Source organism: Sceloporus occidentalis, unplaced genomic scaffold (genome assembly GCF_023333645.1).
Source record: "Sceloporus occidentalis isolate IW3139 unplaced genomic scaffold, rSceOcc1.0.p SCAF_1, whole genome shotgun sequence".
NCBI classification, from domain to species: domain Eukaryota; kingdom Metazoa; phylum Chordata; class Lepidosauria; order Squamata; family Phrynosomatidae; genus Sceloporus; species Sceloporus occidentalis.
In genome coordinates this window covers 173678384-173692207 of record NW_028316981.1, presented here as the reverse complement: position 1 = coordinate 173692207, position 13824 = coordinate 173678384, and the positions used below count along the sequence as shown (strand labels likewise).

The 13824-nt window shown below is 42.1% G+C and overlaps 1 protein-coding gene across 6 annotated transcripts in view; it reads right to left on the bottom strand.

Annotated features, from left to right (window-relative positions):
* NCKAP1L (NCK associated protein 1 like) overlaps positions 1-13824 on the bottom strand; it is a 139695-nt gene that overhangs the window by 73706 nt on the left and 52165 nt on the right. For all 6 annotated transcript variants that reach the window (XM_089482573.1, XM_089482610.1, XM_089482618.1 and 3 more), the window contains 4 exons: positions 13653-13763; positions 7943-8035; positions 1510-1566; positions 37-179 (listed from right to left, as the gene is read on the bottom strand). In XM_089482573.1, coding sequence (XP_089338699.1) covers positions 37-179; positions 1510-1566; positions 7943-8035; positions 13653-13763 — 404 coding nt within the window. The remainder of the gene's footprint in view (positions 1-36; positions 180-1509; positions 1567-7942; positions 8036-13652; positions 13764-13824) is intronic.

The following is a 13824-nucleotide window of genomic DNA, read 5'->3' as shown; positions in this document are numbered from 1 at the left end:
GTACAAAAGCTTTTACATAAATAATGAGTCCCTGACCTGGTTCCATGGATCATCTCATGGGTACAGTGGTACAAACCAATCAGGGCCTTGCGGTCATCAATGCGGGAAAGGAGTAAGATGACAGATGCATAGGTAACAAGTAGGTCAAGGTAGTTCTTGGTGAAATCAAAATTCACATGCTGCAGAAAGGAAATGGAAGTGCAGTGCAGAGAGACAGAAGATGAAGACAGGGTTAACACCAAGTAATACTTTCATTGTCATAATTATGCACATTCTCACTTCTGGCAGGAGTTAACCTTGTTTATTTCTTCGAATTCCAGAGAGCCCTGTTGAGATACTGGCTCTGTATAAGAAACCGTATTAGCCATGGGCTCATTCACATTACACAATTATAGCACTACAATAGTTGCACTCTTAAAATCCTGGGGATTGTAATCTGGTCAGAGGCACCAGAGGAGCTCTCTGGTTGAGAATACTAAAGGCTCCTCTGCAAACTGTTAATCCCAGGAAGGTATAGGGCAGAACTATGGCAATTAAAGTAGAACCATAGTGCTATAATTCTGTAATGTGAATAGGCCCATGTCAGAGGATTCTAAACATGACATAGAGCTGCATGTTGCCCTCACACAATGTGTGTAAAGTGACAGGGAGGTGGCATTCATTTCAACTGAAGAAAAAACTTCTCATAGACTAAACTCCATTGAGCAATGCAATGATCCACTGGCTTTTTCTGTCTTCCCCAAACCTGATTCTTTGCAAAACAAAGCATAGTTTCTGGCCATTAAATGTCAACTGATAACCATCTACAATTAAATCAGCAAGCACTCAGTACCCCCAAAATTAAATTATGGCCATCTATGTGCACAGGAGCTATCCTCTGAGGTTAAACCACAGCTTCAAGAGGAAAGCTGAATTGGAACATGGTGCATCTGGAATGCTAAACGCTGCACTTCATCTGGATCACACACCCACACCCTAAAAACAATAATATTATGTACGCACAAGTGTCTTCAGACATTTATATGTTGTTCAGAGTATGAGGAATTTGCAAGGGCTGATGGGCAATATGTATGAAAATCTTTCGGTTTACTTATCCATGGGCAGCTGCGTTGGCCATATAGCAAAGTATATATGACATCCCATTGAGCCCTCCTTTGCTGCAAGGGTAAGGTCTATCCTCAGATAAGGGGAAGGGCTAGTCACAAGTAGGCCACCACCACCATGGAAGGAGACCACCACCGGGCTACCACTACCAGGGAAGAAGGGCCTTTTGGCCAGCAAATGTATCAAGGGGCTGGCTATGGGCCAGCCCATAGCCAACATACTTGTGGTCCTGGCACTCTAGGCTGTCTACAGCCTAGTATCCCAATACAGCCAAAACATTAGAATATCTACAGTTTATATTCAGTCACTCAGAAGTCTACACTCTACACCAGAAAAGGCCCTCCTCCAGTAATTTAACATGCAGAAGCTAACACCTACTATTATTTTTATTCACATAGCACTCACAATGTCAAAGAAGCACTGGCTGGCATCAATGGTGTTCAGCAGTTCATAGACATGGTCCTAGAAAGGAAAATGAAGTGTTATAGAAGCCAGTGCAATATGGTTCAACTAGCACCTTGACCTTCCAAACACATGCCTTGAGTTCCAACCATAATACACTCCAATCAAACAGCAGGCTCCTTTATGGACAGGAGTGCTTAAAAGTTGTATAATATGTATTCCTTGTCACTGCTCCCTTTTTCAAAGCTCTCCCCTGTTGCATCACTCCCTGTGAATCCTCTCAACAATCCTGTAAGAACTGTTGGACACTGGAATAGTTTGCCTCAGAGGCTGATGGACTCTCCTTTCAGGCATACTTTAGTTATGTGATCCTATATCGCAGGGGGTTACACTAGATGGCCATTGAGGTCCTCCCAACAATAGGGTTCTGTTATTCTAACCCTTGTTTCTGCTCCCCGGGACCAATTGCCTCATACTGGCTAGAATTAGAAGGGTTGAAAATATCAGCTCAGAAGAAAGGGAGCTTCCTTTTTCCTAAGTCAACACCTCTGAAAACTATGAATCAGCACCAACTTTGCTCAAGACTTCTTTGCTGACATTGACAAATGTTTGTTTTTCTCTCCTTGGACATTAAATATCTAGCTGATTATGTATTCAGCTGTAAACTCTATGTAGCGCTAAAACAGGAATGAGCACTTCATCTTTCTTCTAAAAAACCAGTTTCTTCAGTTCTTGAGAAGCTGGCTTTTTTATTATACACAAATGTGTCAAGATTATTTATTTGGCTGCTATCTTTGCTTATTTAGCAAATGCCCACTGTAAACAAGAATGACTACTTTTTCATTTCTAATCTATTTTGGTACATTAGATTTTTATATTGTGTTTTTTTTATTCTGAGCATGATTTCCATTGCAGGGAGGGGGAAATGCTGTGCTTCTGAAAATATAATCCTATAGCATGGGGAAAATGTAATTTATCTACTTCTACCACAAATGCAAGCAAATAAACTGCACTGACTTTGCTCACAGCCATGTGATGTGTTAATTGAAGGGATCTGACACTGAACTTGAGTTTGACTTTCTCTCACAGGTTAAGGACTGGAAGAAATTTAGACTCCACTCTCCAGTGTGCAGGTCACTGAAACTGTGTCAGATAAAGGAGAACTTGAAGGACATTTAGGTATTTTATGATACTCGACATAAAATTATTCACTATCTAAAGAGCACAGATAGACAGGATGTTGTTGTTGCTATATATCTTCAAGTCATTTCCGAGTTATGGTGACCCTAAGATAAACCTATCATGGGGTTTGTTTTTGTTTTTTTTTTTGCAAGATGTGTTCAGAGGAGGTTTGCCACTGCCTTCCCCTGAGGCTGAGAGAGTGTGACTTGCCCAAAATCACCCAGTTGGTTTCATGGCTGAGCTGGCAACCGACCCCTGGTCTCCAGAGTTGTACTTCAACACTCAAACCACTGTGCCACATTGGCTCCATGGCAGACAGGATAGTGAATGCCATACAGACTTATCTTGCACCTCCATGCTACCCTTGGGAATGGTGCAGGGTGCTATTATTTTTCTCCATGAGGAAGTAAACTTCAACTGCTGTGCCTTTCTGCCTCTACAGGTAAAATGGAGTGGGGGGGGGGAGAGAACCACCTTGTCCTTTGTTTCAGGCAAGGTGTCCTGGGCCAGCGCTGGGAAGAACAGAGCAGGCAGTAGTCTATGGCTGCATCTGCACTACAGAGTTAATGCAGCTTGGTACCACTTTAACTTCCATGGCTCAATTCTCTGCAATGCTGGAATTTGTAGTTCTGTGAAATATTTAGCCTTCTCTGTCAGAGAGCTCTGATACCACAACAAACTACAAACCTCAGGATCAGTGGCATACTGGGGGTCAGCAGTGTAGAGGGGGGGCAGTGAGGGGGGAAGACTGTCTCAGCCTCCGGAGGTCCATTTGGGCTCCAGTGTGGCTGCAACCACACCAAATCCCACATGGAAGGGACTGCATTGGCAGCTGGGCCAGTGAGAAAGGGATGCAACGCCCTTTCTCACTCACTCAGCAACTGCACCAGGGATGCCACCTCATTAGGTGCCACCCCCCACTGGGGTGTCACCCAGTGCAGTACACACACACACCACAACCTCTAGTGATGCCACTGCCCAGGATACCCTAGGACAGAGCCATCATAGTTAAAGCAGTGTGAAACTGCATTAAATTCAGCAGTGTGGCAGCAGTCTATGACTCTCTCTTCATTACAAATTATGGAGGAAGAATCAAGCACTGTCCCATCTCCTAAGTGGAAAAAACAGTATTTTTTTTTTTTTGCAGATACTTTTTTAAAAACCCAGCAATAACCCAACCACATTTTTAAAAGGATAGCCACAGACTAGCTCAGGAGTAAAATTCATTAGGTAATCTAGCACCGGTTGCTCGCCTTCAGTCTAATTTGTATCACCAGATAATTGTGAGGACCAGTTCTCTGACACAGGGGCAGGACCAGCTATGTAGGCTGGCCCTCCTGTCAGGTATAGGGAGGAAGCCTCCTCAGGCAGCAGATCCTGGGTGCAAGAGGTGGATGGCAACAGAAACAGGCCCTTCACTACTCCCCTCTGTGGAAAAACAGGACTGTCTATTCTACCAGGCAGCCTGCCCTGCAATCCTTAAGATTGCCTGCTGGTGAAGGATGGAGTCCTATCACCCATATCAATGCTGCTATTCTGCAAGGACCTATCTTGTCTACTGCATCAAGCAATACACATTGTTTTGGACCAGGCAGTGATGGCTAGATGGAAAGAGAACATGGCTTATTTTAACTGCTGTCGACTTTAACTTATGGTGAACCTATGAATGAGAGAACTCCAAGTCATCCTATCATCAACAGTCCTGCTCACACATGGCAGCATTGAAGGTGGAAGGGTAGTGTCCTGTTGGGGATGAAAGTAGTGTAAATTCTCATGAGAACCTTGAGGGCATTTAGACTGCTCCTGCAATTGGTGTCCATATGTGTGGCAGGGAGAGAGCAGGAAAAACCCTCATATTCAGCATTTGCAGACTGCAGTGAACAATGTGAAAGGCTTCACATTTAGTGGCAGTAGTAGGATTATTGAAGAATAAGCCCCACATTTGGTGTAGGCAACAGTGGGATATAAGTGGAAATCCCCACAGGCAACTCCCCAAGTAGTGTTCTCTTTCGGGGAATCATTTTGCAGACTTTTCTTAGAAACCCTTTCCACATGGTTATTATTGAAAGGTTTGGTGCCTGAGCCTTGCCTTGAATGGTCAGATGAAAGAAAAGGATGGCCATGGGCCCTTCTCCTTTAACAGTATAAACAAGACGGTTTCAGCACCTGTAGCTTCTCTGACAAGCTACAGGTGCTGAAATTCCCTAAAGACACAGGACACCATCTTCTTTCCCATATAACTACCCATAGACCTACTTATGAGAACAAGTTCAAAGGCTGAAGCCAGGACCAAAGCAGATTTGACAGCAGCAGTCCCACATACTTAATAGCAGAACTTTCTCTTGGAGTAGTGTGTGGGTCCATTTTAAGAGAAAATGGGATGCAATGTGGTTGAGGGGAGAAAAATACTCCCCCATCACTCCTGCCCAGTGTTTACTTCCCCGTAACCCATGGTCTTGGCATTTTTCTTTCAGCAGTTGTTCCAGTTCAAAATGTAATGATTGCTAAAGATTCTTAGGGAGTTGGACTTCAATTAAACAAGCCACAGAAGAAGGTTTCAGCTGCATTCCTCTGTGGATCCCTTTCTGCTCTTAAGATGGACTCTGTCCATTTCTTCTTTCTAGATAATTGGGGCAGATTCATTCTTAGAAACATACAGAACTGCGTCATTTAAGTTTAGTAGAGTTCTTAGATTAACCCCAAAGTAACAGGACCAGCAGTACTGAGCTGAACCCTCTCAAGAATCCATAAAGAGAAGCTGTGATCTCAGCTAACAGAAAAATGTTTCTTTGCCACTCCCCATAACCTCTTGGTCAATTGAATGTTATGACACTATTTCAATGAATTGTTATCATCAGTATATCACCCTTCTCTATTGTAGACTTTAGATAGCTGTCATTAAATACAATTCAAATAAAACATAGTATTTGTCCACTCCTATTCAGGTTTACTCAGAGGTTACAGTAAGTCTCACTGTATTCTGTGGAGCTTATTCTCAAGGAAATTAGTACAGGCCTACCACCTAAAATACATTATTATGTGGGTCTCCTGTTTATTCTTTTTATACTCCATTTCCCATTCTTATTCCCATTCTATGTTCAGGTAGGGTTGCCAAATCTCATATATAGTATCTCGAGGCAGGCGTCAAGGATGCAAATTCTTCAGGTTCAGTTCCAGGCAAGGGGAAAGAGATGGGTACAAATTTTCAGTTCAGCTAAGTGAGCAGCAGCTTGCTATAATCATGCAAGGATTAGTTTATCAGATTTACAGCTGCAATTTATAAAGACTCTGGAAGGGGAGGGGTATATTTCCTTAGTCAGCTTGTTCCTTCCCTCCTTATCATTGTGTTGTTAAGTCTCATCCTCCCCTCTCCTCTGCATCCATCCGCCTTCTGGCTAGAAGAAAGAATATGTGTGTGCCTTCAGGTAGGCAGGTCTATAAGTGTGTATTTTATGCGAGGAATTGTTGTGGATTTTTGCACTTTCCAATCAATTCTTATTGTTTACATTTTTGACCTCATTCCTTCCTATTTGCATGTATGCTGCCCACATGCAGCACCATTTTTGGTGCTGTCAATCAGAGGATGCAAATAAACACACCTCTGCTTCTGTTATCATGTATCCCTCAAGCTCCCCTGCCTACAGGTCCTCACTGTACTTTTTCCATTCTCCTACTATTTGGATATCTTTGGTTGTATGCTGCACAGTTTCCTGAAAACAGGAGCTTAATGCATCTCTTTTCTCCCTCCATTAAACCCTGAAATCTGGAAGAACTAGGGCCAGTCTTTCAGGCAGTGGGTAAGAGGAAAGGCAAAAGAGTTAACAATTGGGGAAGGGAGGAGGGGTGCCAGTTCCAGCCCCCTCCCTGCCAATATAAGAAGTAAAGGAACACAGTATTTACATATTTCCTCCAAGAAATCATTAACCATTTAAATGCCTTCTGCCTTAGGTTTTGGGGTTGTTGTTTTTTTTAAAAAAGTCAGATGAAGTCTGGAAAAAAAATTAAAAATGCTGTAAAATGCCAAGGAGATTAGGCAAACCCTATATGTACCCAATCTGTTAGCAGTAAAACGCCCCTCTGCCCGCCCATCTGCCCGCCCTCTGCTATGCAAGGCATTTGAGGAGACAAAAAGGATGTCCACACAATCTATAATGCTTATTCTTCAGCATAATCAGGTATAAACTGTGAAACTTTTTTCTCTGGAGTCTGAGGACTTTTTCGCTCCCCCTTCCCAGAAAAAGGGACGAATACATTCGAATCAGGTATGGCCAGATCATATTCTACTTACATTCTACCAAAATTTCCATTGTGTACACTGGCTCTTATCATGACTGCATGAATTTCATAGGGTTTTCTTAGGCAAGAAATACTTGAAGGTGCCAGTTCCTTCTTCTGAAATATAGCCTGTTGTTGTTTCTTCTTCTTCTTTTCCTTCTCCTCCTAATACAGCTTGAGAAGGAGGAGTCTCATCATGTGTGATCATTTTTCCACTCTTGGATCTGCTAAAATTTGCCTCCTCTGTGTAACAGAAACTTCCAGATGTGTTCGCTGTAGCAATAGTCTTTCCATGTGCAGGAACATTTGCCCCCTCCCTCCTCATTGCAATGTTGCAGCTTACAGAACCTGATAGACTAATTGTTCCTTATCCCATCTCCTTAAATAGGCAAGAAGAAATAATCCCCTCATTTCACCTTGATCTGGGAACAGCCCCTTTAGCTAAGATTTCTGTCTGAAGGACCCTTTTACCATTTGAGACGGATTCACCTTTGGCCTTCAAGAAAATAATTGCATTTCTAGAGACTAGAGGTCTCCCCACAGGACCTTGTGTTTTTTTATTGTATATTCTTTGGACAGTTCAACTTACTTGATTGTATTCCTTGGTTGATTTGAGTGTTTTAAACAACATATATACATTCATACATATATTTGCAATATTAACTTCCATAGATTGAGCAATATTGCATAATGCTTAATGACATCATGTCTCTAGGTCTCAGGTCTGGGCCCAAAACCCACAGGTCCTGGGATGATCATGAACTGGCAACTATGCACAGCTGCTCTTCTGGACTATTAAATGCTTTAAGGAGGGGACTGTCATTATAGCACATGGTTGATAAAAACAGGAGCAGCAGAACTTCGGAGGTACTCTTAAGTTCTTCACAAGAACAGATGCTTCCTCCCATCAGAACAGAGCAAACCTAACCAGCAGCCTCACACAGCAAACCTAAACCAAACCACACCAGCTAATACTCACCCGGAATTCCATTACATCCACAAAGGTGTGATAGTAGGCAGCGAGAGCCCGGAGAATATCTGCTTTCTCTTTGTGCACTGGACCCAAGTGTTGCTGTAAAGATGAACAAATACATAGAGCATGAATAAGTTCAAAAGCAGTGCTAGACTCAATACAGCCCCACTCTTTTAGGGCTCACACCAGGACTTTATTAGTAGAGGCTCCCTTGTTTCTTTCCCACCAGTATTTTTAGAAGTCGTTTCTATTTTTAAAGTATTTTTAGTTGTGTTAAAGATACATGTCAGGATGCTAAAGAAAAAAATGAACCAAATAAAAGCAAAATTCAACACAACTGAACTGCTTATCTTAGCCAATAGACAGGTTATTTTTAGAGTGACTCTTTCTCCTCCATTTCTTTCTAAGGATCACATTACTGTTATTTTACATTTGCTTCTTCGGCTCATTTGAATGCCTTTTAAGAGTGTTTATCTGTTTTATTGCACCATAAAGTTGTAAAAGTTGCATAAAATCAGGTTGTATCTCAGCCGAATTCTTGTTTACATGTAGGACTAGATGTGAAAGAAAACAGGGCTCTTGTACCTTTAACAGTAGTGTAGAATTACAGATGTCAGCAGGAGGAAATGTGGCTGACATTGTTTCCCTTCAAGTCATTTCCAAAGTATGGCAAAGGCGAACCTATCACAGGTTTTCTTTTCTTTTCTTGCCTTCCTCTGAGAGAGTGTGACTTGGTTAAGGTCAAGTTGATTTCCATGGCTGATTGGGGATGTGAATCCTATTCTCCAGAGTCCTAAGTAACACTCAAACCCTATACTACACTGATTCACAACCTAGATCCGCTAAATTCCCTCTAGCACACTACATCTGAAGTGAGAGGTGGTGGAGAATTATGCAACTCCATGGACCACATGAAGCCTTTGAAATGCCACATGCAGCCTTTGGGAAGCCTAAAGACCCTCCCAAAGGGCCAGGCACCATGCAAAGAACGTTTTAGCCCCAAATGGTTGTTTTTCATTTGAAACCCCCCTTAATAGGCTATAAAATCCTTTCCAAGGCCATTAGGTAATACTATAGGAGGGCTCCCCACTCCAAAGTCCTCCAACATACAAAACACACTGCAGAAATAATCTAGTTCCAAACCGCTTTAACTGCCCTGGCTCAGTGCTAGGGAATCTTGGGAATTGTAGTTTATTGTGGCACCAGAGCTCTCTAACAGAGAAGGCTCAATGTCTCACAAAACTACAGTTCCCACAATTCCCTGGCACTGAGCCAGGGCAGTTAAAGAGGTCTTAAACTGTATTTCTACAGTGTGTTTTGAACCTAAAACAGCTTGAGAGGCAACTAGTAGAAGTGCCACAACATCACCTTTGGCTTTGGTCATCCTAAATCGCAGCCATGATAACACCCTTCAGCCCTCTGTAGAAGCCAAAATAATCAAGCAGTGTGGCCTTCTGTACTCCAGAATACTACCAACCTTGCATTAAACCCACATAAGCCTTGTTCTCACTTGTATCTGGCCACTATACTCAAATCCCAAGCTAGTTAGAGGATACAGTACTTTTAAAGGGTTCTTTTTTGTACTACACCTTCAACTATTCCCCAGCTAGCATGGTTGGAAATGTGTGGCCCTCCAAATTCTGATGAATTGCGACTCCCATTAGTCCTAGCCATCAAAGCCAACAGTGAGGAATGATGTGGGTGGCAGCTCCTCAAAAACCAGCTGGAAGCTCATACATTGCTGATTCCACTCCAGACCTCATGTATTCAAAATGTCCCATTCTGTGAACACCAGGCTATGATTTGCTCTGACCCTATTAACTCCATCTACGTGAGTTTGTTTGCAGGTCACTTGGCAGGTCCTCAGTCTTTCTGGATCATTATTTTAATTGTGCAGTACATATACAGCCAATAGCCAACATAAACAGGGCATGCATGCTGCACACACACAAGTTCACAGTTTAATATATGTCTTGATCCTATGGAAACCTTATCCCTCTAATTCCCCACATGCTCATGCAAGGACTGTGGCAACAGTTCTTGGTGCAAATGCTGATCCATGGGTAAACTACTGGTTAATATATGTGCCATCACTGAGATGATGATGATGATAATAATAATAATAATAATAATAATAATACTGTTTATTTATAGCCCGCTTTTCCAAAGAGATCAAAGCGGGTTACAACAAAGGTACTACACAATGTACAAATTTACAAACAGCATCCACATAAAAAAATCAATGACAATACATCAGAGTATTAAAAACAAGATAAAAATTATAAGGTTAAAAACCACAACAATAACTAGCTTAAAATGCTAGTGTAACGGGGAGAGAGCAGAAATCACAGCGTCTGGGGGAAAGCCTGTTGGAAGAGGAAGGTCTTCAGCTTCTTCCTGAACAGGTCAAGGGAGGTAACCGAGCGGAGCTCGCCGGGAAGAGAGTTCCAAAGCTGCAGGGCTGAGTTGGAAAACGCCCTCTGTGCAGTCACGGTGTACTTCGTATCAGGAACCCTCAACAATTGCTTCCCGGCTGATCGGAGAGTGCGGGGCGGATTATATGGGGAGAGGCGGTCCTCCAAGTACCCTGGGCCCAAGCCATTTAGGGCTTTATAGGTAATAACCAACACCTTGTATTGGGCTCGGAAGCGAATGGGCAACCAATGAAGATCTTGCAAAATAGGTGTTATGTGGCTAGTCCTGGAGCATCCAGTGACTAACCTAGCTGCCATATTCTGCACTAATTGAAGCTTCCGAGTTTGGTACAAGGGTTGCCCCATGTAGAGCGCGTTACAGAAATCCAACCGAGAGGTTACCAGAGCATGTACCACCGTTTCAAGATCCCCCCGGCCCAGGAAGGGTCGCAGCTGGCGTATCAGCCGAAGCTGATAACAAGTTCTCCTGACTGTCGCATCCACCTGCAATGTAAGGTGGAGCGACGAGTCCAGAAGCACCCCCAGACTGCGAACTGAGTCCTTCATAAATAAATAAATAAATAAATAAATAAATAAATAAATAAATAAAAGAGATAAATCACAGAAAGCCCTCCTGTCCCACATGTATATTTTCCCTTTATTTTTGAGGAGAGATCCTGCTTGAAAACACAGGTTGAGGATCCCTTTCCCAGAATATGTATAAAATTACCTTCAGGCTATGTGTATAATGTATATACAAAACATAAATTAATTTCATGTTTATTCTTGGGTCCCATCACTAAGATATCACATTATATATATGCAAATATTCCAAAATATGAAAAACACCGTCCAAAATTCAAAACACTTCTGGTCCTAAACATTTCAGATAAAGGAGATTCAGCTTGTAGTAGCAGTTAAATGAACCAACAGTCTGAATCAGAATGGTTGTTGTTGCTGTTTGCCTTCAGGTCTTTTATGACTTATGGTGACCCTAAGGTGAACCTATCATGCTGTTTTCTTGGCAAGACTTGTTCAGGGTGGAGGTTTGCCTTTGCCTTTCTCTGAAGCTGAGAAAGTGTGACTTGCCCAGTGCATTTTCCATGGCCAAGCAGAAATTCAAACCCTGGTTTCCTGGAGACCTAGTCCAGTACTCAAACTATTTGCCCATTCTGGCTCTCCTTATTTAGAATAGCAAGCACAAATGAATCTGAGAAAAAGACAGAGAGAGGATGCCCTAAATAGGCTAACTGAGATGAGCGATATATATTCAAGATATAAACAATAATATCAAAAAGTAGATACAAAAAAGTGTTAATAAACAGCAGCAGAAATATACAAAAATACCAAATGTTGATAAGTTACAACCCTAATGGGGAAAAGAAAGCAAGTTAAATTGCAGGATACGTAAAAGAAAAGAAAACCTGATGAGAAGCATGCACAATTCATAAAATCCAGTTTGGTAAACACTGTCTGAAATAAGAAACCAAACAAATGACAACTTCCAAGCCATCAACCTAAATACAGCAGAACAAGGAAAGCAACAGAATGAGTTCAAATATGTGATACCAAAGGCAGCTTTGGTGATAAACTTGTATTAATCACCAACAAAAAGTCTATGAAGACCAAACTTCAGACAAAACAACTTGTACAATGCTATCAGGTCCTGTATGATTTTGTAAGCTAAGCAGGATCAGCCCTGTTAGTCTGGAGACTGCCAACAAATGCCAGCTGCTGTAGTAAGCTATATTTCAGAGGAAGGAACTGGCAAAAACCACCTCTTGCCTAAGGAACCTCTAGGAAATTCATGGGGTTAGCATAAGCCAACAAGCAACTTGAAGGCACATGCACACGCAATTAATGAATGAATCAACTGGAATATTATCAGAAAGACAGTAAATCCCAATAAAAGCCTCTCTGACTAGCACCTAGGGCAGCACCTAAGAAGATGGTATCTTGACTTATACTCTCATTTAGCCAGGAAAGTGCCAACAGAAGACCCTAGTGGTGAGGAATGTCCTTTTATCAGCTTCAGATGGTTCAAATACCTAGCACTGTTCTTGGTGAAGGATAGCCTGGCCATAGTAATTCATTGTACAGTTACTTTCCAGATGGGTTACTGTAAGTATATGTTGGACTGCCTTTGAAGATGACCCAGACGCTTCAACAAGGACAGAAAGTGGCAGCCAAAACTGCACCTAATATGGTCAGATAGAATCCTATAATACTGATTAGAAAAGAACTGTACTGATTTCTTGTTTGATTCTGAATCCAAATTAAGGTGTTGGTGTAGTGGTTTAGAGTGTTTGAATGAGGCTCAGATGTATGTTCTACTCTCCAATGATCAGTAGATGATTTTGGGCCAATCCCTTCCTTTCAACCTGACTTGACCTCACAGGGTTGTTGTGAGCTTGAAATGGAGAGAAGAACCATGTGCACCTCCTTGAATTCCTTGGAGGAAATGTAACCAATAAAGAAAATAAATGGCTTTGAAACAAGGGTAGTTTACACCTCCCCAGGAACCTGTCCTCTCAGCAAAATGTTGGATAAAAATGGTCAATAGTATGTCCCCACCCAAATACTCCAGAGAGCAAAAGTGGACATTTTGTTCCTTTTTCAGAGTTGGAGAGCTCTTGTCATTTGTCTTCAAGTGACTTCCAATTTATTGCGATCTTATCATGGGGTTTTCTTGGCAGAATTTAATCTGGTGAGAGGTGACATTGCCTTCTTCTGAGGCTGAGGGAATGTGTTTTCATAGCTGAGCATGGACACTAGATTAGTGTCCTAATCTAACAATCCAAACATTACATCAAATGGCCAGTCATCATAGTCCTTGGAGGCTTCAAGAGGCACCACCAATATTTTTGACCAAATCTGTGGACTATAGGCTGCAGAGCAACAACAATGGGGAAGGTGGTCTTACAGGGTCTCACAGAGAGCAATGCAGCCCCACCACCACACCACTCCCTGTTAGTAACCCCTGCTTTAAAGAGTTAAGTGGCCTTCCACGTTATTGCCCAAGTATCTCAAGCACAGTTTGTGTTACCTAGGTTGTGGCAGCCCAGCTATAAAATATGCTCCCGTGGATGTGGCAAGGATGCTCAAAACCTTTCTGTTTAGCCAGACATTTTAATTGACTGGTTCTATCTGCTTGCTTCTCTTTTGATGACGAAAATATGTTTTTGTTGTTTTAATCATACCTGTGTACCACTCTGGTATCTGAAAGGATGATGGGTGGTTTTTAAAAGTTTAAAACAACCAGTCACCAGATTTCCTGTCCTAGCTTTGGCTCAAGATCTCACCGTGATGCTTCTTGTATCCAAGTTGGGGAACTTCTTGTTAATATATTTGATAGAGGACTCCATGGTTTTCTCAGTGAAGAAAGCTGGCTTGCTCCGGGGATCCATGCATGTCTGCAAAGATAAACAAAAAGTGAATTTATTTTCTGTCAAAAAATTGCACAGAAATCAGATC